The following is a 25,651-nucleotide window of genomic DNA, read 5'->3' on the forward strand; positions in this document are numbered from 1 at the left end:
TCATCTAAAGACAAGATCTCTAAAAGAGATATTTCATTAATCTCAAAAGAAGAAGAATTTATTTTGTATTATTTTCAAATATATTTTATTCTGAAAATTATTCCCTCTAAACATTAATCTTCTTTTATGGGGTAAACAGAGCGGGTGCATCAAAAATTTGACTAAATGTTATAAATTTGTTCCCGAGTTTAATTATTTGTGTAAACATTACAAGTATATTAAAAAATTTTTACCAGTAATTAAAACAAAAATATTTTTCGAGTCTTCTATTTCGTTGTTTCACAGTAATCAAGTTGTATAAATGTCAATCTTAAAAACCTAAGGAATAGAAAATGCATGTAAAAATATTTTACCAGTAATTATAATAAATCATATTTTATTAGTTTTCTGTTTCGATTGTGTAGGCATTAAAGTTACATTTTCTCTTTAACCTTGTACAATATTATACAGAGGTTGCACTTTCTCGGAAGGAAACAAACAGAAGAGAATTATCGATCAAATTATTATGACAAGAAGGAGGAAAGGCTATAGTCTTCTGATAATTGTGCTACCTTTAATTTTTATGTATGATTTAAAACTATCAATTTCTTAGGATATGAAGAAGACTAGACGGTCGTCTTACTTGTAATAGGAGCTTGAAGGAAAGTAACGCCTACTTCATTACGAGGTAGCATGATAACCAGAATAAATCTTATTATATAAAACGCTAATACGTACGTATGTATCAATAAAACCGATGATATTTCTTTTCTCGCGCTGGCAACAGTTTTCATTTTTAATTGATTGGATTTGGCGCGCAAAAGCACGTAGTGAGCATCATATGGCTAATCCATGTTATATAAAACGCTAATACGTTTTAATTGATAGGCTTCGGCGCGCAAGAGCACGTAGTGAGCATCATTTGTCTATCTATCTCCGATTGTCACCGAGAAAAAAACGATTGGTTGGTTATGAGTACTGAAATAGTTCCTTTTCATTGGCAGAAATGAGAAGTGTTATGTTATTACTATTTTATTTTGAATATTACATAAAACGCTAATACGTATGTATCAATAAAACCGATGATATTTCTTTTCTCGCGTTGGCAACAGTTTTCATTTTTAATTGATGGGCTTCGGCGCGCAAGAGCACGTAGTGAGCATCATATGGCTAATCTACATTATATAAAACGCTAATACGTTTTAATCGATAGGCTTCGGCGCGCAAAAGCACGTAGTGAGAATCATATGTCTAATCGGGTGAATTCTCATCGAATTATCAAAAAATTTCTCACAAAATTATCTTCATCGAAGCCGAAGCTTTACATCCGGCGTTCAATACTATTTCATATTGTTTTACAACACATGGTTTTAGACCTCTGGTGGGAAAGACTTTAAAACAAAACTTGCCTGTATCTGTATGCTGGGCCCATAACCTGTTGTAAATGTTAGCAAAATAAAGGTGACAGCTATTTTAGATAGTATTTAATATGAACTTAGAAATAAAAAAGGAAAAGAACGATTAGAAAAAGTAAACTCAGAATATACAAGAAATAGAAGTTGCCAGATTACGAAAGTGCAACTCTACACGATAAACAAAAATAGCGTGAGGCTCGCTATAGCATGCTCGATTTATAACACTTACAACAGTTACTTTTCTCAACAACTGAAATTTAGAATAGTGTGATTAAGAAAAATATGTGAACTGTTTGGAATTTCAAATTAATATTGAAATGCACAGGTTTAGAATTTTCTACAGTGAAAAGTTTTCGGAACTTCAGTGTTCAAAAAAGTATAAAAAAGCTAGACGTTAAGAACGTATCCAATGAGCGAGTAAAGCGAGCATCGGATTGCAAAGCAATCCGAAATGAACTGCGAAAGCAGTTCCGAGGGTTGGCGAGCGCCAGCGAGCAGGGGGCGAAGCCTCTTAGTATACTTTTATTTTACTAAAACTTTTGAAATCTATAGAATACGTTGTTATTCATGTTGTATTCTATTCATCTCAAATATAATGTTGCAAAAGGCAAGATATTTTTTATATATTAAATTAGCTTTGAAGTTTAAAACGAAAACTGTTTTGTCCTCACATAGTTACCCACTTTACCGCATAGAGAGAGGTGAGATGAATCATAGCACTTGCAAAGTCTTAAATTGATTATAGGAGTTGTATGAAGCCAGTACGATTGCAGCCGCTTCTGTAAAAATATTATAAAGGGTTATCTTGCCATGGCAAAAAAAAAAATAATAATAATTCTTTCCAAAAGTACTTAAGAAAGAAAAAATACTTAAAGGAAAGAAAAATTAAAATGTTATCCTAAAATTTCGACGCATAACTGAAAATTTTATTTTTAGAGCGACGCATAAACGAAGGTTGATTACCGTTATTTTCCTACCTAATGTATTGCGACCTATAAAAATCGTTGTATAATTGAAAAAGGTGCATAAGTGAAAGGTCACTGTATATAGGAACAAAAAATGCAGTTTTTTTTCTTTTTTTCAAATATGAACCATTTGTTATGTGGAGCACCATATCACATTCAATCCCAAACCAGGTCTTTTTTTTTAAAAAACATTCATTCGAGTGAATACTAAGTGTCACCATTTTAGAAGTACGTAAGGTGGGTAAGAAAGAAGGCGATAATATATTGCAATTTAAGATGAGATATTTTAGCGTCATGTGTTTTTAAATATTCAGCCAAGAAACTAAATTGAAAATCATTTTGCTATACATCTGAATTTTTCCGAAGGAAATTAGCATTAAATTTACAAACCTCACAAACAAACTATGCAAGTTCAAGTATTTCCGACTGTAATTATGTAGAAAGAAACATGAGTAAAATGAAGAAATCATTTGTATCTGTAAATGAAAAAGGAAAAAAAAAACATATTCTGATAATTTTCAATATTCATTTAAATTCTTAGCACAAATCTTTTGTCGTTGCAATTAAAAAGACTTAGTTTCATCAAAAGGCAAGATATTTAAAGATATTTCAGTAATCACAAAAGATGAAGAATTTTTTTTTTTCAAATATATTTTATTTTGAAAATTAATCGCTCTAAACATTCTTTTATGACGTAAACAGTATGTGCGAAAATTACACAGTCCTGTTGTCTTTTTAAAAGTAAATTGCCAATAATCTGTAACACTTGTTTGGGTCAAGTGCTTTAATCATCCCTGTTTGAAAAAGATTTAAAAACTTATGTACTTATATTTCGTTTAAAAATGGGAAATAAAATTAGTTCACGGACCGTTTGATACAAGATAATACAGGGGGATACAATCCCTACATCCGAATTAGGTGAGATCCAAAATTTGCGTTTATTTATTTGTGTTCCAAGCTTAATTATTTTTGTTAACATTACAAGTATAAGAAAACAATTTTACCAGTAATTAAAACAAAAATATTTCTCGACTCTTCTATTTCTTTGTTTCACAGTAATCAAGTTGTCTAAGAATTTATCTTAAAGGTCTAAGGAATAGAAAATTCATATGAACAGATACTACCAGTAATTATAATAAATAATATTTTTTGAGTTTTCTGTTTTCTTTAAAAGGTATCACATAATCAAAAAACGCTCACAAATTACAGCTCGGTCGTCCTACTCTCCTGTAGTATGATGATGACTGAGTATCATAGAAAAAGGTATCCATCTGTATCATCAATTTCTTAACCCCTTGGGGTCGGGTGATTCGGAAAAGCATTCGTACAAAATCAGAATCAAGTTGTAATTAAATAGAAAACGGTAACTTAAATGCAGTCGTTGCTAATTTGACAGACTTACTTTGCTTTTACTTTAATTATTGTTAGTTTAATCATATATATAATCAATGTTAATTCAAAGTATAACTAAATAGTTTCATTTTGTCCAAAGTATTGGTGAATTAAATAAATCAAACAATTATAACTCCGCCCGCAAATAAACTGCTAGTAAAATACTTTGATTACCAGTTTTATATTTTTTCCCTGATTGATACGGTTTTATGCTGTCACATATTTGTGACAGTCGGCGCGAAAGGGTTAAGATTGGTGTTGACGTCCACCATCCATCACCGCCCAAAATCCCTATCAGATCGGAAGAACTGAGCAAGTTCAAGATCCGCCCACTTTATAATTTGACAGAGGATGTTTTCCAATTTAAAAAATAATTATCTTACCAAGCAGGGAGAAATATACCACGTTGTAAGCGATAATAGAAACATAAATTAAGTTGAATAAATGCAACAACAAAATTATTCCACCATGCAATTATTTACTGACTATCTTTGCAATTCATATGCGTTACGTTTCGTAGGAAATAAAAACTCTTTGAGAGCAAGTCACCGATTTTTCATTTTAAAAAAAAAATTGTAGAAATTCTTGACAAAAATGAGTTTAAAATCCATTTTTTCAAAATTTTTGGCTTACGATCGGCGGGCAATTTTGAAATTCGATTTCGATTCAAATTCGACTTGAAGGGCGTAATTACATAATGTGGAGGGAATGTTAAAAATGTCAACATCTATTTAATGTTTGAGCAATATTTTTTATTTTATGTGTCATTAAAAAAAGAAATCAAAAATGTAGATTATGTTATTTAACCAGTGACAATGTTGAAAATATTTGTACATGTCTCAAAAAGTTTCATTATATTTATTTAGTGCTAATTTTTCTTTAGCAAAACGCACAAAATGTTTATTGTTAAGGAACAACGTTAAATACTGCAATCCTCCCACATAATATAATAATGTTAAAAATAAAATGCTTTTCTGTATGGGAAATATCAAGAGGGTGTTTTTGTTGTCTTTAAAAAATTCATTTAAGAATAATATTTTATGATTTTTTTAAAGCACTAAAACGAAGTTTCTTACTCTGAATTTTTTTCACGTAATGTTAAATGCAATATTTTTTAGTGTAAAACAAAGTAAGAGGATGTTTGTTTACTTTTGATAAGTTAAAGAATAGATTTTTAGTAAAAATATTTAGTAAAAATATTTTTAGTAAAAATTTTTTAATTTTTTTATAACACAAAAGCAAAATTTCTTGACTCTAATTATTTTTCCCACAATACTGTTCAGCATAAATCATCTCTTAAAAAGTTTATTTTAATGGTCATTTAAAAACAAAAATTGGCTTTAAGCCATAATATTTAATAAATAAAATATTAGATGAAATAACTAAATTCCCCTATCGCTATCATATAAAAAGAAAAACACACACACACACTCTAGATTTTCTTATACCAAAAAATATAACTTTTAACTTTAAAAAAAAAATTAAAGTTGAGAAATATTGTTTTTTCACTCTAAATAAAAATGACATTATGTCTCTTGAAGTGTTTGTTATCATACAAAAAATTATTACTATTCTCGATACCTCATCAATTATCGTTTTCGGAAACCGATGAAACAGACGCAAAAAGATCACGTGAATGCTATTGTCTTTTTTCCCATAGAAATCTCCAAGCCAGAGGCCAAACTAGATAACTTGAAGATTAGTATAATTCAGCAAATAGCAATAATTTTGTGAATGGTAACTACTCCACTTGCATAATTCTTCCCTTTATTAGAAACGTATTTATGTTGGCTGCTACTTGTGATTTTTCATTCATGGATTTTCAATAAGCAGTTGAAGGAAGCGACTTCAGCTTATACATCTCGATAGGACTGAAAGTTTCTAAAAAATTAAAAAAGGCAAATTAATGTAAAATTTAAAAATTTAATTTTTAAAGAAATTTATTTGTAAGTTTAGCAAATTTTTTGCTCAAAAAATTTAATATAGGGCTTTTTTGCCCCCGCCCTAAAAAAGGGTAGTTTTAGCACCACCGTTGAAAAACTTACGTCCTCACTACTCCGGAAAGAACGGTAGACTGAACATTTTTTGTGAATAGGTGTGGCAGCTAGAAGTTTTCTATATCTGGAACACTATTTTTCAAGCCGAAGCAAGAGCTATTTTAGAAGCAGTCCATATAGCAAAAAATAACTGTATAAATACAACAATTTGAACTGACAGTCTATCTGCCTTACATGCTATCAAAAATTACAACACAAAGCATAATATTATTCAAAAAATCCAAAGTATTTTAATCAATCATCCACAATTAGAAATCTCCTGGATAAAAGCACATGCTGGTCATATGGGTAATGAAGAGGCAGATAAGGCAGCAAAGGAAGCAGTCACAGATAAAAATCTTACATCAACAAATTTGGGAATGCCCCTATCATATATTAAAAAGAAGGAAAAAGAATTCATTTTAAATTATTGGCAACAACTGTGGACCACACACAAGTACGGAAGAACGACTTACGAAATTCTTCCAAAAGTTTCTTTTAAAAATAGTAAATGGCCAAAAGAATTAATAATGTTCATAACTGAACATGGTCCCTTTAGGACATACTTGAAACGCTTTCAGTTGTCAAGACATAAACTTTGCAGTTGTGGAGAAATTGGTTCACCACTACACTACGCTACAAAATGCCTGTTAACAGAATCCTATCACTTTAAAATCCCCATAAAACAAAACATTATAGCCTGGAAGAAACAAATTATTAGTAATAAAACTCTTATAAGTAAACTAATTAACTTAATTAACTTCATACAGAATTATGAACAATTTCTAACGCCAAGCTAAAATTTACTACTCTTCGACTAATAATCAATATAAAAATACATCCACCTGCAATGCTATCCATTACCATAGTGTTAAAACCTTATGCTACCCAGGTTTTCATATTAATCAACCCATATAATTTCTAAACTCATGACATGACATGAAAATTATGAATGAAAATTTAAAACATTAATTTGTTTTAAATGACATGAAAATTTAAAACATTAATTTGTTTTAAATTTTCATGTCATGATTATAACAGTATGCTCAAGCATAGTTTCGGTTCATACAGTGGATGAAATTATTACCACTTGTATTAAATTATTACCAACTTTAAATGATATGTATATATAATGCCTTAGCAAACCATGTTTAATTGAATGCACCTACATGAACAAGTTGTCATAACCCGATTATATAGCCTACCATCAATTAATATCAAGCTTATGTGCTTATGTCTTGGAGATTATTATAGTAATAGAGAATTGCCTTTGGCCCGTCTCCTGCACTTAGGGTCATCTGGGTCGTAGTTAGAGGAAGTCCAAATAAGGGGGTTGGAGTGTCCAGTGCTCTTAAAAAAATACTTAAGAGATCTATTTTTGTATAAGTCAAGAAGGCTAGGCGAACAGGTGTCACTACGGATATTTTTGTTCCTGAAATACCAGGGAGAATATGTGATATTGCGGAGGGTTTTATTATCAGCACTCTATAAGAATTTAAGATTTGTCTTTGCAGCCCCCCCCCCGAAGGCGGTTGCTGCATATGTTAATAGGGGGGTAAGAAGCATTTTGAAAATCAGAATCCTGTTATTAGTACTGAGGGGGGAATTCTTTTTTAGAATAGGATAAAGTGCACATTTTGCTGCTATGAATTTACTTTTAATGTTCTTAAAATTATATTTGAATGTCAGGGTTTTATCCATAATGACACCTAAGTACGTGGCCTTCGTTTTCCACTTCAAAGAGAAGTTGTTATCAATGATAGCATCCTGCTTGTAGGTCCTTTTTCTGGTGAATAGCACCGCCTGAGTTTTGTCGATATTGAGGGCAAGTTTCCAATTTTGGAAATAGTCAATGATGGTGTGGAGATGGTAAATAATATTCCTGTTGATATCGCTGATATACTTGCTTTGTGTGGCAATGACTTTATCGTCAGCGCACAGTGCAGTCAGAATACCAGGATCTCTAGGGATACCATCAGAGATGCCAATTTGCTCCGGACAGCAAATATATATTTTAAAGTGACAGTTTATCAATTGTGGTTTTTGGTTTGATAAATTCAATTTAGTAGATTTTTATCCACCACTATTTCTAAATAATTCGTACGCTTATATAATTCACCACTTTTTTTCAGATATATCATGCTAAACCTTTTAAAAAGCTAGCGAAACCTGTCTAATATTTGCAAATTTTGTTCGTAGTTATTTACCGTTTTTTTTAATTATTTTGGCGAGTCCGGAGCAGTTGGCATCTCCGTACCATTAATAAAAATAGTAGGGGTCCTAGTTTGCTCCCCTGGGGAACACCGCTATTAATAGATCTTAAGGTTGAGAAAAAGGTGTTGCAGTTGACCATGAACTTTCTGTGTGTTAGGTAGGATCGTATAATTAGAGTAAGTGGTCTAGGGAAATTGTATTTAATTAATTTATAGATAAGTGCATCGACCCATACCTTGTCAAAGGCCTTAGCCAAATCCAGAAAGACGGCACCTGTATGTTTGTTGTGTAGCCATCCTTCATGTATGAGATAGATAGCTATAGAGATCAGGGCTGAAAGCCTATATATATCAAGACGGAAAAGAGTAAAAACTGGTTACAAACAAGTTTCATTTTTTAGCTTTTTTTCGGGAATAATAAATATTCATAACTACCAAAAGTTTTTAAGGAGTATAATTTTTATATTGCCTCTTCGCTGAGAAAAAAACAATTACAAATTTAATTGGAAAGATCACGTCAAAACAGTCATCAACAAAGCACAAACAGCCTGCCACAGATTACAAATCCTTCTTCAGAACCCTAAAATGGAACTCAGACTTAAACGTTTACTTTACATCTCGATGATCCGTCCCATCCTGACTTATGCATCTCCAGCTTGGTGCAACATCTCTACATCACTCCTTAAAAAACTCAAAATATGCCAGAACAAAATCCTCAGGAAAATAAGAAAAGTAAGATGGTTTATCCGCAATAAAAACATACATAGCGACCTCAACATAGATTTTTTAGATCATCACATTGCAAAGCAAAACTTCAGATTTTTTGAAAAGACCATATATTGTGACACCGCAGGATTCAACGAAATTTTTACTTTTGAAAACTTAAGAGAAGACATAAACCTCAGGCCGATTGCAGCTCATTTTTGTAGTGACATAATTTTAACTAAAATACAAAATATTTAATTTCCTTTTATTCCAATTACCAGAACGAACCACCTTAAAGATTAAATACATAGATGAATGGGAAAAAGGCCGCTAACGGCCCCAGGCGCCCCGTTATATTTCGATGATGATGATGATGATGAAAAAAACAATTACAGTGAAATGTTTATTGTTGTGAATAGATTAAATAGTTCCCTACCAGTATTTTCTTTTTTCCGTCTCGCTTTCATGCGTGATGGAGATGGTCTTGACGAAGAGCACAAGGTGGTTTAGTGTGATGACTTCAACCAATCTTCCCTGAAATGAACAAATAATCAGAATAATTTTAAGTATTGATAAAATATGTAAATAAGAAGGAAAAAATTTGGTTCCAATTTAATTAGTAAGTTCACAATTTTCCCTTCTAACAGTTGACCATAATAGGAAAATTTTCACTTCTAACTCGTCGATTACTAACAGTTCACTTTGAAACACAGAAAAGAAGTCCAGATTATATTGACTGAGAGAAAATCTGTCTTGTCTAGCAGATATTAAACAAATAAACAAAACTTTTATTTCAAGCAGGTACCTCGAAAAAATTATGAAACTTCTTTGTTTTCTACAAAAGAAAATTGTTTTAAGTTTTAAATTGGTTTAAAATTTACTAAATCCGGTTACTGGTTTAAAATCAAATTACTAAGAGAAACATTATTTAACTATGTTTGGCTATAGCATCAATTTCAGCCGATAGCTGCGTTCCATTAAAATAAATTTGTCTATTTCAATGGAAATTTCATTGCCTCCGAAAATTTTAATTCATCTAATAAAGTTTTATTTTACGAAATATTTTGGAATTTTCTTTGCAAATTATTTTTAAATCTTCTTACGTCATGCTAAAAATATATGCTTCCAAATTAACTTGCGAGTAAAAATATTTTGAATAGTCGTCATACCCATCGAGACAATAATTATGTCATGACGGTTAGCTGTAATTCTCAGCACCTATAAAGACCGTTTCTTCAGGTATACTGTACAATCAAAATAATATATGTAGAAGATAATTCGAATTTACCCCAAATAAAAAACTAGGATAAGTAACACCTATTTTTTGCGTGAAGTTTTTCTCCAAAATGCGAATATCATACTCTCACACATTACACTATGAGCTACTTGTCTAATATCGTGTTGATTATTTATTTCTAAAGCAAAAACTTACGTTAAGGAGCAACTACGAGAGATTCTTTATTAAGAGTGTCAACAGCTCGGAAGTTCTATCTATATGTAAGTTAGAAGCGTGCAATTGGCATCTCAATTACCCCAGCCAGATTACAAATTAAAATATATAACAAAAAATCTTCCGAAACAATAAACAAAAATTATATTATTTTATATGAAATAATATAGATTTTTTATGAAGATAATATTGATAAATATAGATATAGATGGAAAATATAGATAATATAGATTTTTATGAATTTTTATTTTACAGGAAGATATTTTATGAAGATATTTCCTATGAATATATATAATTTTACATTGCATACTCCATAGTCTTTAAGTAAACTAAAATACAGGGCTCGAAAAACCACCCGTCCGCCCGTCCTCGGCGGTCAAAAATTCCTCGCGGACAACGAATTTCTCGAATCCGATGTCCGCGAGGACGGCCATTTTCCCCGTTAATGTTGGTGATACATTTTCAATTTTTATTATCTTGCAAGAGTCTAGCGCCTCACTTCAAAAATGACCCTGTAATCTAGAAATACAGTAACATACTGCGCATGGTGGAATTGATGTTTTCTCTGTCCCCCATACTGCAGCGGTTGAAAGGGACTTTTCAGCAATGAACTTACAAAAAAAAAAAAAAAAAAAACATTACGTACTGGTCTTAAACAAGAAGCGTTAAATGCAATTATGAACATCTACCTAAATGGAAAACCCCTTTCAGATTTTTGTGCAGAAACCTCTGTAAATCACTAGCTTGATTGTGGAACTGGCAAACGTCATATTTGGTTCATTTAAAAAACGCAGTATCCTCGGATAAATTGACATTCCAGATAACTTGACACTTGTCATTTAAATTATTTCATAAAAGAAATAAATTATTTCATAAAGGAAATAAATTATTTCATAAAAGAAATACTAGGTTCCTATTAGTAACCTAGTATTCCTTTTATTACTGTATAATGCAATCCTAGTATTTGTAATCCTAGTAACAATTCATTGTGCAATTTATATAAATATTTGTAATAAATAAGAGAAAATTATATTTTTATTTATTTAGAAGCTACGGGTTAGTTTCAAAGGAGGACGGGTACATTGTTGGACAAGCCGTCCTCGGGGACGAGTACAATTTTTGAGTTTTTTTTCGAGCCCTGCTAAAATAGTCAAATAAAATATTCATTCTGGATACTACGTTATCTAGTATAATAAATACCCTATAGTGCTTACAATTTAGAGTGGAATTTTAAGAATGAAGTAGGCGTTACTTTCATTTAAGATCTTATTCAAAGTAAAACGGCCGTCCTCCTCTTTTTATTCTAAGAAAATATTGCTTCATACCAAATATGATAAGTGTAACTGGTCCGGACAAATGACTTGACAACCTACATCCTTGAACGAGGATTCCAAAATGTTTCTTTCTCTATTTCCTCTTGCCCTTCCAAGAATTTGTGATCTCCAAGAGGACTTTTAATCTTTTAGGGACGATCGAGTCATAAATGTATTCGTACGGAACCAGAATCAGGATGGAAAGAAAAAAAATATGCGGTAGCGCAAATTTAAACAAGGCTTAATTTTTTTTCAATTTAAAAGTCTTATTTTTGCTTTCACTTTAATTTTAACATATCTAATAAATGTTAGTTCAAAGTGTTACTATATAATTTTTATATTGAATGAAGTAGTGATATGTTAAGAAAACAAATTGTTATTACTTCTCCCCCAAATAAACTGCTATAGAAATATTTTGCCTATCAGTTCTATTATTTTCACCCAGATTGTCGCCACTCTAAGAATGCATATATATATGACTCGCCCATCTGGAAGAAGTTAATCCAGTGTTGTTGTCGCCAAATAACAATTTTTCTTATTACAAAATACGCATTTCCTAGCTCATTTGAAAAAGCGAAAAGGCTTAAGTATCAACTACCAAATACCAGAAGAGAAAAAATTACAGAAAAAAAAGGCAACTTTCTCCCTCCCTACGTTTGAGACACAATTTTTAAAATAAAAATTCCTAATCATTATCTTTTCTCTGCCCTTCTGAGAATTGTTATCCATTCTCGAAGAGCGCTTTTAGAGTTTGCTTGAAGCAAGTGTTGTCCTTGGATAAGCTGCGGAAACTAATACTTGTTGCACTGGAGTATCTAGCCAAAATGGCCACCTCCGAAAATTATATGATTACAAACTGAATCAAAGGCCATTGATATTAAAATGATTTGGGTTAGTAAACTTAATGTTAGGTAGTTAAATAATATTCTGGTAAAAGAAGATAGAACAGGGATAACACAGACAGGTAATAACATGAACAAACAAGAAAATTATTTATTATAAATCAAGCACACAAGATTAATTAATTATTCGTTACAGTCTGTTGAAAAGTAATTTCCATTTGCAGTTGAACCCTATATAAATACTTCATAGCAAATCATACTGGCCTACAATGACGATTAACGCCTACAATAATTTTAAAGCTTTAAGATGAAACTCTTCCCTCTCTTTATGAGGAAAAGTGGTCTACAATATGAGAGCAAAACAATATTCGTTTCCAATTTCAAAGCCTTTTTAATTTATGAAAAATATCTTACCTTTCACAACATTATATTTGAGAGGAATAAGATACAATATGAAAAACTTTACATTGCATATTCCATAGTTTTTATAAGTTTTAGCAATAAAAAGTCATATTTATTCTGGATACTATGTTTAATAAATACCCTACAGTGTTTAAAATTCGGAGAGAAACTATAAGAGAGAAATGGGCGTAACGACCGGTTACTCGATTTTACTCTAAGAAAATATTGTTGTATACCAAATATCAGAAGTAAAAAATTACTGCCCACCAGCGGTAAACTCACTTGTTACGTTTTAACAAGAATTATATAAAGAAAAAACCAAATTTTTTCTGTTTGCTGCTGCCCTTATAAGACAAAGCTATCTCTAAGAGGGCTTTAGTAGTTAGGACTTGTTCAATATAAAAAAATATGTAATAGATATAAAAATAAAACTGTATTCAAAAACATATTTTTGAAAAAAACTGGTAGTAATAACAATTTAAAAAATTAATATTCTTTAAGTAAACTTTAAGGTCTAACATAGGTATGGCCCAAACAACTTTTGATGTTACTATTTTTACTGACGGAATGAAACCAGGTCTGTGAATCCTTTGACGCGCTTGAAATCAACAACCAGTAGGGGAGGAAGCAAAGATGTCTTTCCTTAAAAGTGCGGAGCAGTCTAAGATGTGTGAAGCTCAGGTGGCTAAGCCTTAAAGTGACCATTGGCGAGAAGCGGGAAGCTGTTGTTAAAGCTGGAAGTGTGAGATAAAGACCCGGCTTCCTACCCTTCTATCAGTGATATTGTGGAGGTGACAAGTTTTCAGTTTTGTTGTTTTATTCGAGAGAGTATCTCTCTTGAGTCAGCTGAGTAGAAGTGGAGGAATGATGACTTAAGCCTTCTTTAGCAAAGCTATCAGCTATTTCATTCTTATAGATGTTAAGAAGTGAAAGGATCCAATGGAAATGAATATCATGTTGATTGGAGATGAGCTTTAATTTGTTCATAAAACATATAGTTGTTGTGTCCGTTTGGTCAGGTGTTGAATCATGCCGCGGCTGTCAGTAAGCATCAGAAGATTGGTATGGTTACCTTCATTCAGGGCAGGGCATACAATTGTATGACATACAATATTCTGTTATTTGTAAATGTGTTTAATAATTTCATGGGTAGATATAATGGCTGATATTGTTTTTAAAAATAATAACTCATTGAAAGTACAATGTAATGGATAATATATTCTGAAAATCGTGCAAAACGGCAATCAATGTTATGAACACATGCATGCGCCTTAGAGTTCTGCTATTGCGGAAATTCGGCGTTTAAAAGTGGAGGAAAAGTGAGGGATATGGATGGCTACTGAGGGGACAGATTCCGGTCATTTTTGTCTACCATTGTCATGCGAATTGTAACAGAATTTCAATGAGTTTAGTTATAATTGTTAACTTATTGCAAGTAATATTAAAACTTAAAAAAATCATAAAATCCACCAGATGCTGGTATTGAGTAAAATCTACCAGATGCTGGTAGTGAATAATCAGAACAAGTCAAAGCCAAATGTTGTTATCCCGTGGTAACTATTGTAGGAGTAGTTATCTTTATTCTACAAGTTTTACTGTTCAATTGGCTATTAATTTTTAACCGTTAGTGTCGTAAGTGCATCTAGTTTGCCCTTGGTGTTGCTAAAATGAGCAAATATGGAAGCTGGGAGCAAATTGTAACCCTGGTCACCAGATGAACAATGTTTCTAACTTTAATGTTTAAAAAATCCATGCAATACGGTTTGTTTCAAGGCTGACGGCTTGAAACAGTTCAAATGTCCATGGGTGAATAACAGTATTAAGAGGTACGCACTAATGTTGGATAACGGTAATGTCTGCACACGGATCACAGTGGGTTTAAATTTCTGTATTATTGTTATAGTAACAAACTTATTCGAGTGAGTAGATACAATTTAAAGAATGACAATCATTTTCACTAAGAAGTACAGATCCTGTAGTTGGAATGTTGGGATTTGCGCTGCGTCGAGAATCTGAATGATTTGACTTTTTGGCAATAAGTGGTTCATTATTGCAAGAACTATGTGTTTATGGCAGACGGGAGCGGAATATTCGGTATGTTGTTAGATTCTTGAACAGAGAGTAAGGAATATTGTGAATGGGCTTTAGGCGAACCTCTTTGAACTGGACGTAAACTGCACTTAAAAGAAGAATGGTCAATTTGTTCACGTAGCCAGCAAGTAATATCTTCAGCAGAGAATTGTTAAATAAAAATAAATAATTAAATAAAAATAATGCCATGGGCGGCCTTCTTCTAATTGGATGGTATTCCATTCAAGAATTATTGCAAATAGTTGAAATATTGTGCATAGCCTTTTTATCCATTTTTTAGCTGCGGACATCAGTAGGAGGGGGGGGGGGGTTCACCGGCCATGATTGAGATGAATAAAATACTATACGAAACATTTTACTTTGCGTACTCCGTTGCTTTAAAAAAGTGAAGTAAAATAAATAAAATATTCATTCTGGACACTACGTTATCTAGTATAATAAATACCCTATAGTGTTTACAATTTTGAGTGAAACTCTATGAATGAAGTAGGCGTTACTTTCATTTCAGCGCTTATTCAAAGTAAAATGGTCGTCTACTTGTTTTTTAACTTGGAAAATGTTGTTTTAGACCAAATATCATAAGTGTAAGCGGTCCGGACAAATGGCTTGGCAAAGTATACATCCTTAAATATCTTGAACGAAGATTCCCAAATGTCTCTATTTCAACCTGTCCTTCCAAGAATGTGTGATCTCCAAGAGGGCTTTTAATCTTTTCGGGACGGTCGAGTCACAAATGTAATCGTATTGAGGCAGAATCTGGATGGAGAAAAAATAAAATGACGTAGCGTAAATTTAAACTATTCTTATTTTTTCTAATTAAAAGGTCTTATTTTTACTCTCCCTTTAATTTTAACTATTAATGTTAGTTCAAAGTGTTACTATATAATTCTTATTTTGAATTAAGTAGTGATATATTAAGAAATCAAACAATTCGTTCATGGGCTGAAATAGTGGCACAACTGAAAAAAAAACACGAATTTTGGACTAAGAACAGGTGTAAATATGAAAACATATTCCTTCAGCAGCAATATAAGCACAACTCATAATTCAACTTGAAGGTAATCTTCATTTAAGCAAACTAAAGCATTTTGATTAGCAATGAAAACTTTAAACTCACTTATCTCAAAACATGATTTTTTTTTTTAGTTGTTCCGCTTTGTTGCCCATGAGCCAATTATTACCCCGCATACAAATAAACTGCTGTAGAAATATTTTGTTTACCAGCGCTATTTTTTTTACCCTGACTGCCGCCACCCTGAAAATGTATATACAGGGTGGTCCTAAAATATATGTCAAAAATTTAAAGGTAGGCAGAGGGGACCTAAATAAGCATATTTCGTATAGGATTGTGTGTGCTGTGATGCCGCCTTGACCCAGTAGGGAGCGCTGATGACTCCGGCGTATAAAAGCGCTTGCTAGCTGGATTCATAACTTCCCGCACTGATCTGAAACAGCATGCATCGTTTCACCAATGCGAAGCTTGCCGACGTGCATTTCATGTATGGGCTGCACAAGGAAACAGATTAGCTGTTCACAGGATGTACAGGGAGCGTCAGAAATCACCTGGACGCTGTCTACGGCCAGCATTGGATAGGACGGGGGATCCAGTTCCCTTGCCACCGCGTTCTCCTGATTTAACCTTCTTGGATTATTTCTTTTGGGATCATATTAAAAGCCTGGTGTACGAGAGTCCCGTCACATCTGAAGAAGATCTTGTTGAACGCTCGTCTGTTGCTGCTTTACATGTGCTCGGCAAGCCTGACGTCTTTTCTAATGCACGCCGATCCATGCGTCGTCGCTGTGAATCTTGTATCGTTGTTGGTGGCTGCTCTTTTGAACCCCTATTGTAAACTGTTGATAAATTTTTATTTTCTTTTGTCTTTTCAGTTTCCTTTGATTCATTCTGCTTTACAAGCTAGAGCTTTAATGTGCACTGCACACACATTCCTATCCGAAATATGCTTATTTATGTCCCCTTTACATTTTTGACATATATTTCTGGACCACCCTGGTTATTGCTCAGTCATGTTACCATTCCAAACCAATGGCTGAGGACTATGAGCGTTTGATTTGTGTACGAAAGTTTTCCTCGAATTTTTGAAGAAAAAAAAACGAAAAAAACAACAAAATATATTTCTTATTAGTTTAACTGGTAGATACGTATGAAAAAAAAAGAAATTTTATTTTACAAATGGTTATTTGTTTTTATGTATTTCTACCTGATGAAATTGTGATTAATTACGTAAATCTGGTAGACTGTTCATGGATTAAAAATTATTTAACAACGTTTCATAGTTTTTTTTCACTTTTAAGTAGTTTTATTTTACTGAACATTTTATTTTTTAAAGCGATACAGTATCATTATACAATGGCAGATTCCAGACATTTTTTCTCTCCCAAATTAACAGCTGTGGAGAATTTGGTGAGCTGCGTAGCACAAAGACAGACACGAAGCCACGTGGAACATAATTAAGTTAATTATGCATCAAAGTTTGCCAGATACAGGCGGAGTTAACAAAAATATAACACAGTTACAATAAAATACATAAACAAATAATAATTCTAAGTTAGGTAAAAGACGTTGGCGAGAAAGAACTATATTTCAACAAATTTGATGTGTGAAACGGCACTTAATTTAATTAACTTCAAATTAATTAAATACGGTGCCGTATCATCCATCAAATTATTTGAAATACAGTTTTTTCTCGTTAATTAACATTTTAACTTGTGTGGAAAAAATTAGCTCAACTTTGAAACGACAATTTGCTTATAACGATGCTGACGTCATAGATCATATGTGTGAGTATCAGTGATCTTTTCCTTCTTGCAGTGCAAGTAACCAATTGTCTGATATAAAAGCTAATTTAAAATAGTTAATGATAAAACGATGAAAAATGCCATCCTCCTCTTTAAATATTATCAAAATAAAGCTGACTTTTATAGGTTAATACGTTTACAATTGTCGTTTTATACTTTAGTTATGAAATTGAATTTCCGTCGAAAAAATGTTGATCGTATAGGGTTCTGGAGTCGAAAAAAATTTGGGAATCACAGTACCATATAACACTAAAAATGTCAAAGATAAATCGTTACACATGGAATTAATTTCATTTATCTCATTAATCCTAGCTTCACTAAGTCATGGTTTCTCTCTCCACAATGATAAGTCAAGAGGCTGTATTTTTTGACATGCTGTAACAGGATTACTGAAAATAGAATAGACAAATTAATTAGTTTCTCAGCAACTATAACTAATGACATTTGCAAGATAATTGTTTGTAGTTTTCAGTTCTAGTACTAAATTTCAAAAATACGGTTGAAAATAACTTTCACTAACAAGATATTTAAAGCCGTGGTGGCTTCTGGGATAGAGCACTCACCTCCCAATGAGGTATCGGATTCGAATCCCAACGATGACTGGTCACAAAATCCGTACACGCCTAACACCCACTACAGTGCTGACATAAAATATTCTCATTGGAAGGGGGATCACGTGTTAAAGTCCCCTTGCCTTCAAGCTAACATGGGAGGTTATCCTCCCATGTAACTCAAATGCTGGTTAGCTCAATCAAATAGACCTCCACGCAGGTAAGTTTCTCCCAATATTTGATGCAAGAGTTCCATTGTCTTTTGGATTGGGTTCAAAAATACAAGGGTACGGAGTTTAACATTTATGAACTCAGAATTGCGTCGGCTGATCAATAATAGTTATGTAATATAAAATGAAATAACAAGAAATTGAAAATATTTAAGCTTATAAATAATAATGCATATAAAAAATAAAATTCCAGTTAATATATGTAAGTTTTTCTGGTTTATATATGTAAGCTTGTTTAACTTACTTTTTCCCAGGTACAGCAAATGGGTATCTACGAACTTTATCATATCTTGTAGTGTCACAAAGCCAGCGTGCCACAGAGAAAGATTTAATAGTTTCCAGTTGATCTGAAAAATATTTGAATTGAATTTACCTTTAAGAAATTAAATTATATACCGTAAATTTTGCCCCCTCTTTGTTATATTTATGAAATTTAAATCAGTAATTAGTATTATCAGTAATTAGTATTATTATTTTTCGCAAGTGCGTCGTTTAAATTAATAATAATACATTATTTTAAGTCAAATTGACCAATGGAAAAAAAGGATAGCGATAGTTCAATGTAACATCAGTTTGGCTCCTGCTTCTTTGAAATATCATGTTTTATATATTTAGCCAGAGCCGTGATGGCTCAGAGGACAGGGATAAATGAGCGCCCTATGAAACGGCTCAGGTACGAATCCTAGCGATGGCAGGTTGAAATGACCCATCACCTCCAAATCAGAAGGCCTCCACACGGTTTCTTTTAACCAGTTATGCGCATGAACCCAAATTCTACTTTAAAAGAAATTGAGAGAAATTTATCATATATATTTGAGAACTGAATCTGTAGTGGTAGTAAATAAGACAAACCAATAATATTCAGAATTTAAACAAATTTTTAGACTTATATTTTCCACCACTTTCTTCTTTCTTTTAGATTTTCTATTAAATGGCTCTTCCGTTAACTGGTTTACCTTCATAGTGGTCTGATTGGACTACCTTATAAGAAACCGTGTGGAGGCTTTCAGTTATAGGAGGCGTTGACCGAACACAATGCTGATGTAAAATATCCCCAGTGGTAGACTGATCATGGGTTAGAGTCCCCTTGCTGTCGAGCTAACCGTAGGAGGTTTGGTGGTTTTTCTCTGCATGTGAGGCGAATGGGGATTAGATCCCTCAAATAGCCCTCCTTGAAGGCTAGTTTCTCCCAAAGCTTGATACAATACATCCCTTTGTGTTATAGTCAGGAATCAAAATTACAAGGCTATAGATTTGAACATTGGTAGCCTTCAATTCAGAACTGAATCGGTTTTCAAGGCCTGTTATAAATATATTTGGCCAAGTTTCAGAGCGCAAAAAAAAAGAGAACACCCGAATATTTTTCGATTTCAATGATCGGATTTTCACGTACTAGGATTCGCTGATTCAAGAGCATAACTCTATGAGTCACTGAATTTGTGTAGATGATATTTACAGCACATAAACGTACTTTTTCTGAATAAACGCATTTTTTTTTACATAGGAATCGCATTCTTTACCCGAATAGTATGGGTTTAGGGGGTAGTCGAAATCAGAAAAATATGTTCCCAATAATTTAGGTAAGAAAATAGTCAACTATTTGGACTTTTTAAAGTCAGTTTTTTTTAAATGTATTTTGCCTTATATCAGAAACTGACGAAATATATTAAAATATTTTGCCTCAAAGATAAAACGAAATCATCCACAGACTATTTTATGTGAAATATAATATTTTATGATAATTTATTATTTTTTATTACTTAATTTACTTATTGCAGAAAGAAAAATTTGAATTGTATGGCAGGTAATTATTTACACCGAATTTATTTACATTATTTTATACGACAAAATCCAAAATTTCAGTGAAATTAATCGGATTAAAAAAAAATTGAAAACTCATCAGTAAGGATTGATTAGACTTTGCAAACGATTTTTCTCCCTCTCAAGCTTTTGCTTATGGGTGGTGCAGCTGATTTTCCAAAATAACAAGTGCTATCAGGCACAGCAGGCAAGAGGTTAAAGAGTTCGTGAAAATCAATGTGTAAGATTTTGTACGATTTCAAAAATGTAAATTTGAGACTGTCATTTTGGTATACCTTGAATATTTCAGACAATAAATATTACATTTTTTGTTGTTTCAGTGAGATTAATTTCAAGGATTATTTTTAAAAAGGGTATTAATAATTAAACAAAAATAATCATAGTTTTCTAAAGGAAAAGCATAAAACAACTTCCATTTTTTTCCCTTTACCTTTTGTGAAAGGATATCTTCCATTTTCATGTGTATAGAAGAAACTGTCACCAAATTTTAGACGATGAAACTGAATGGCTGATATACACGTAGCAGTAGGGCCTGTCACACCCCCTTCTATCGGTTTCTCCACTGTCATTCCTACCCATAAATCAATATCCCTTACGTCCCTGATGAAATAAGAAAAAAAAAAGAGATAGATACAAAAGTTGAGAAACATTCTTAATCAAATAACAATTTAATTAAAGAAATACTACTATAATCAGTACAAACTTGGCTGCATTGAAAAAACTAGACGTGCTTTAAAATTCAGACTTAAGGAACACGATAGATATGTCTGTTATTAAGAATTCTATGAATCTTCAATTGCACATTGTTGGAATCTTGAGCATAAATTCAATTTAGACTACGCTAAAATTACTTCCAATCGAGTCACATCAGCTTATCTTGATGCCCTGGAATCTTGTTTTATTCATATGAATGGTGATTCTCTTGTTAACGACATTAGTTCTTCGGCACCTCTCGGCATAGCGTGTGAAAATACATTTTACCCTGAGTTGTCCGTCTCGGCCACTGTGGTTTTCTTCTTCTGTTTTTCAGCCTTTTTTTCACGTACAGATCGTCGGGCTACGAAGAGGGGGTGCCATCCCCTCTGTAGAGGATCAAAATTGTGATGGCATGTCTTCGGGTCATCCTCAGGGACGTTTCCCAGACTGTCGCCAATAGCCCACTGTGCATCCCTAGTACGACGTAAATGAACTACAACATCATCCTTTTTTTTCTCTCTCGGCTGCAGTGGTTTTTTTAGTTTAATTTTCCATTTTCCTTAGCTTTATTTTTCCATTTTTTGTCGCCAATTTTGCTTTTTTTCTTTCAAATTATTCTTGTTTCTTTTCAACCACGTCTAGCAAGTCTTGAAAATGGGTGCCTATTTTTGAAGCACATCGAAACATGTCGACTGTTGTTTCTTATTTCTTAATTTTGAAACGAATGAAGTTTTAAATCAGGTAATATTCTTAATTAATGCAACAAGTTGCAAAAAGTACTTTCAGATTTTTGAAATGCTACTTTGTATATAAGAGTAAAACGAGGAGTAACGCTTAAGTAACAGATAAAAGTCCCGAGCACAATTCAGTTTTTTAAGTTCATTTATAACATTATTGTCTTTATAATCAAACTATATAAATGAATTATATAAAAAATTAATTATTTAGATATATACGGCAAAATTAACGGTTACTCTGGCAATAAGGTAACGAATGATATTTTTCGTCGAAAATGCAACCTATTTGCATTTATTAAAATATTACTTTTAATAAATATAGAATTATTTTGAATATTCTATAATATTCTGAAGATAACTTAATTTTGTGCTTGTTACTTGAAATGTTTTTATATTTTAGAAATAGATGTTTCAATGTTTACCATATTTTGAGAAAAGATTCAAAGGAAATGCTTTACAATATTAACACTTTTAATCTTTAAAATTTTCTATTTTTTTAAAAAAAGGCTTCGTGATTTAAGAAATGGTTACTCTTAAAATGCCACAACTAGTCACAAGTCAGTCGTAAAATTTACAAATTTTCTCTATATTAAAATATTGTGAAACTTTTCTTAATTTTCTTTTCTTTCACTCAATCGTAATGTCTTCGTTATTTTTTCTCCCAGGAGAGCAACAGTCAAACGTCATCGTCTGCGGTCAGTAAGCGGATGGGTGACTACATTGATCAGCCTGCTTAGGGACCGAAGGTACGTGGTACCGGTCCTTGTTAAACTGATCTACCGTAAAGTGCTCGACTTCAGGTGAGGTCCTCGGGCAACCACTGTGACCATTGTGCAGCTGTAGTGTGATGCAAGTAAAGTACCCATCCACCCATCTGTCGTTCTTGAAACTTAACAACATTTGGAAAGCAATTAAATACATTGCGACTATAAAAAGTATGTTTTAAATCCCCCCCCCTTTGATTGGGATAATATGCTTATTACGTAAATTTTATTTCACGATTGAATACTTGAGTTGTTTCTTTGCCGCATTTGCAGTACTGAACAAACAATATGAGTAATACTGAAGCAATACTGAACTGAACTGAATAGCATTACTGAACACAAGTGATGGAGCAATACTGAACAGAAGTGATGAAGCATTACTGAACACAAATGAATGGAGAAATACTGAACAGAATTGATGGAGCAATACTGAATATGATGCTCCAGTGTAGTATCAAACCTTGCGTGATTTTTATTTGCGAACTGTTAAAGTCACTTTTTGTTTTTTACTGACATAAGTATTTTCTTCTTAAGTGTGCTTAAAGTGTCCCTATATCAACAATCACATTTGAGGGTAAAAAACAAAAATCTTACGCGTATATTTTCTTCAGAAACTCGACACTATCTTGTGACATTCTGTTTAAGAGATCAGAAAATGTTTCGATCCTGGTTTTCCCCTCTGAGCACTTCTCAACCACGTCGGTGTAGCTTGAGAGTCCATGATCTCGCCCTCTTTGGATGTTGATAGCAGCGATATCAACTCCGAAAGATGCTTTGGGTGGTCTATAAGTGGAAAAAAAATTCTAATTGACAGTATAGTATTTTCGGTTAAAAACATTAGAAAAACAAAGAAAAAAGATGATGCAAAACGATGATTCCTACATTAACGATCTTAATACGAACACAAGGTTCATATGGTCCTTAAAAATTTAAAACAGAAAAAAGGTACACTTCAAAAAACTGTATTCTCGACTACTCTTAATATTTTTTAAAAAAAAATTAACTAGTTTCGAACTTCAGAGTTTAGTTTTTTAATTTTAAAGTGCGTAGAAATAAAAGAAATTTGTAATTTTTTTCTTAAAATTGAAATATCGAAAGTACTTTTAAAAATTTTAAACCCATATAAACCCTGAAGTACATTGATTTTGGCACGAACGTTTTCCTAATTGCAATGAAAAGATATTATTTTTTTTTTTAGATTTTACACAATATTACTGTAAAAGTCCGAAGTCGAGCGAATCCTAGGCTTTACTTTTAACTTTAGGATTTACCAAAACTGCTTTAGGATTTACCGAAATATACTTTTAATACGACTTCATTTCGGACATTTACATAGCTTATGCGGTTAAACTGAGAGTTACCAACACCTTCCGGTATGACACCAAAACGAGGAATTATTTATGATTGAATTTTTAATTCTCATATATATTGTGTACTGATTCATTATAGGGGACAAAAACATCGCCAACTCTAGGCCAGCAAATTTGTGACCATAAAGGTAACCCATCCCCTATACAAGGCAATGTCACTCTAAAAAAACAACCAGTATATGTATAGTATACCAATCAGTTACACTTAAGTTATATCAACATTCATCATCGGGTATACTGGACCGTGGCACTTAACCTTAAAAAAACAATTTAGAGTATTCATGGCAGTGGCACTTAGCCTTAAAAAATGTCGTCAGTGCAGGTTGAACCAAAAAATGGCACTCACATCCCATTATTAATCTGTTTATTAAAAATAATTAACAACGATTATTGTTGATTGATTATTATGCTTGGTGTTGGATTTGGCGAAAAAAATTTAACCATCGTAACGGCTTTTAACTCAAAAGAACCGTATATATAATACACAGTGTGTCTTAAAAAGTTTAAAACACACTTTAAAATTTTTAATTGAAAATATATAAATTGATTTAATTAAAAATATAGATGATTTGAGATTGTGCCAATGAAACTGTCTTACAATTATTTTTCAAAAAGTTACATGAAATTAAGGACAAAGAAAACAATATAATATTTAATTCCATTTCACGAAAGGTGATTCCATGTGAAAAAGCTGAACTAAGACACAATTTTCTCGATAACCACATAAGGGATTTCAATGTTTCTTAAAAATGAATTTGGCAACAGTAAAACAGAATCTCTCGCATCTGGCTGTTACCGAAATGAGTTGATAATTCCTAATTTTTACCGTAAAGGATAGAACTTTTACCTATCCAATCTGATAAATCCTAGGTTTTACCTTTAAAACCTTCGGGCTTTTACATTAATATCAATCCTGGAATCCTAGCTTCTCGAATTATTTGAATCCGTTCAAAAATTACGATTCATTTAAGCATAGTCTGTTTAATTTCGAAAGCGTTAAAATCTACATTAAACAAACACTTAAACCCCATACATTCTTCAATAATGTGCAAAACTAGAAATTTCTTAGTTTATTTCAACATTAATGGATTTTAAGTGGAATTAATTAATACTAAAATAATATGAAATACAAGAAAGGTTAGAGCTGTGAAAACTGCTTTTGTATCTGTTTAGAACATTGGAACAAGAAAGAATCCATCTTTTATAAAAGGAATTTTTTACCTGTGCAAGTAGTCAGTGACATCAACCTTCACAAAACGGTCATACTTTTCAGATGGGGCTTCACACGATCCAGTGATGTAGGCGTCCAACTGTCCATTATAAACTGGACAGAAGTAAGAGTATGTAAGGCTCATTCTTATCTCCGGATAATGTGTGCTCACAGCTTTTGGCAACATGCTGTGCAACCGAAAGGATGCAGTATTGAACTCAATGAACAGGAAAGGTCTAGTTTTTTCATCATACAAAGAAACTGCATCCACCGATAGATTGTATTTCTTCATACTTTCTGGTCCTACTAGCCATGGTAGATATTCTTGGTAGACTATATTTTGCTGAAGAGCAACGACTATTCTCCTGTTGAAAAAGCAAGCAATAAAGCTTTCAGATCAAAAAAGCTGATTAAAAAAATCTTTTATAAACATAAGCATTAGAATATTCCTTTGTTGATCGAAAAAATTATATTTTAAAGACAGCCGATCGGCCTGTGTGGGGGGCAGGGAACTGCTCCTGGGTCAGAAGGGTTCTGGGTTCGAATCCCGGGCAAGGCATGGATGTTCTTTCCTTTTCTGTACTATCTGTCCTCACTGTGTGAGCGACATTGGCCCACCTAATATGGTGCCCCTGAAAGAGAGGTCAACAAA

At 32.6% G+C, this 25,651-nt stretch overlaps 1 protein-coding gene across 1 annotated transcript in view; it reads right to left on the reverse strand.

Moving 5' to 3' along the window:
* Positions 1 to 17,940: 17,940 nt before the first annotated feature.
* Positions 17,941 to 25,651, reverse strand: part of LOC107442805 (salivary peroxidase/catechol oxidase) — a 51,461-nt gene continuing 43,750 nt past the window's right edge. Inside the window, exons 10-14 of the mRNA XM_087163461.1 lie at positions 25,011 to 25,364; positions 23,014 to 23,202; positions 20,653 to 20,822; positions 18,646 to 18,748; positions 17,941 to 18,009 (exon numbers count right to left, since the gene is read on the reverse strand). Of these exons, the coding sequence (XP_087019587.1) occupies positions 17,943 to 18,009; positions 18,646 to 18,748; positions 20,653 to 20,822; positions 23,014 to 23,202; positions 25,011 to 25,364 (883 nt within the window). The 3' untranslated portion in view covers positions 17,941 to 17,942. The remainder of the gene's footprint in view (positions 18,010 to 18,645; positions 18,749 to 20,652; positions 20,823 to 23,013; positions 23,203 to 25,010; positions 25,365 to 25,651) is intronic.

The sequence above is a fragment of the Parasteatoda tepidariorum genome, chromosome 5 (genome assembly GCF_982258835.1).
Source record: "Parasteatoda tepidariorum strain Cologne lab strain chromosome 5, Ptep-v5.0, whole genome shotgun sequence".
Lineage (NCBI taxonomy): Eukaryota > Metazoa > Arthropoda > Arachnida > Araneae > Theridiidae > Parasteatoda > Parasteatoda tepidariorum.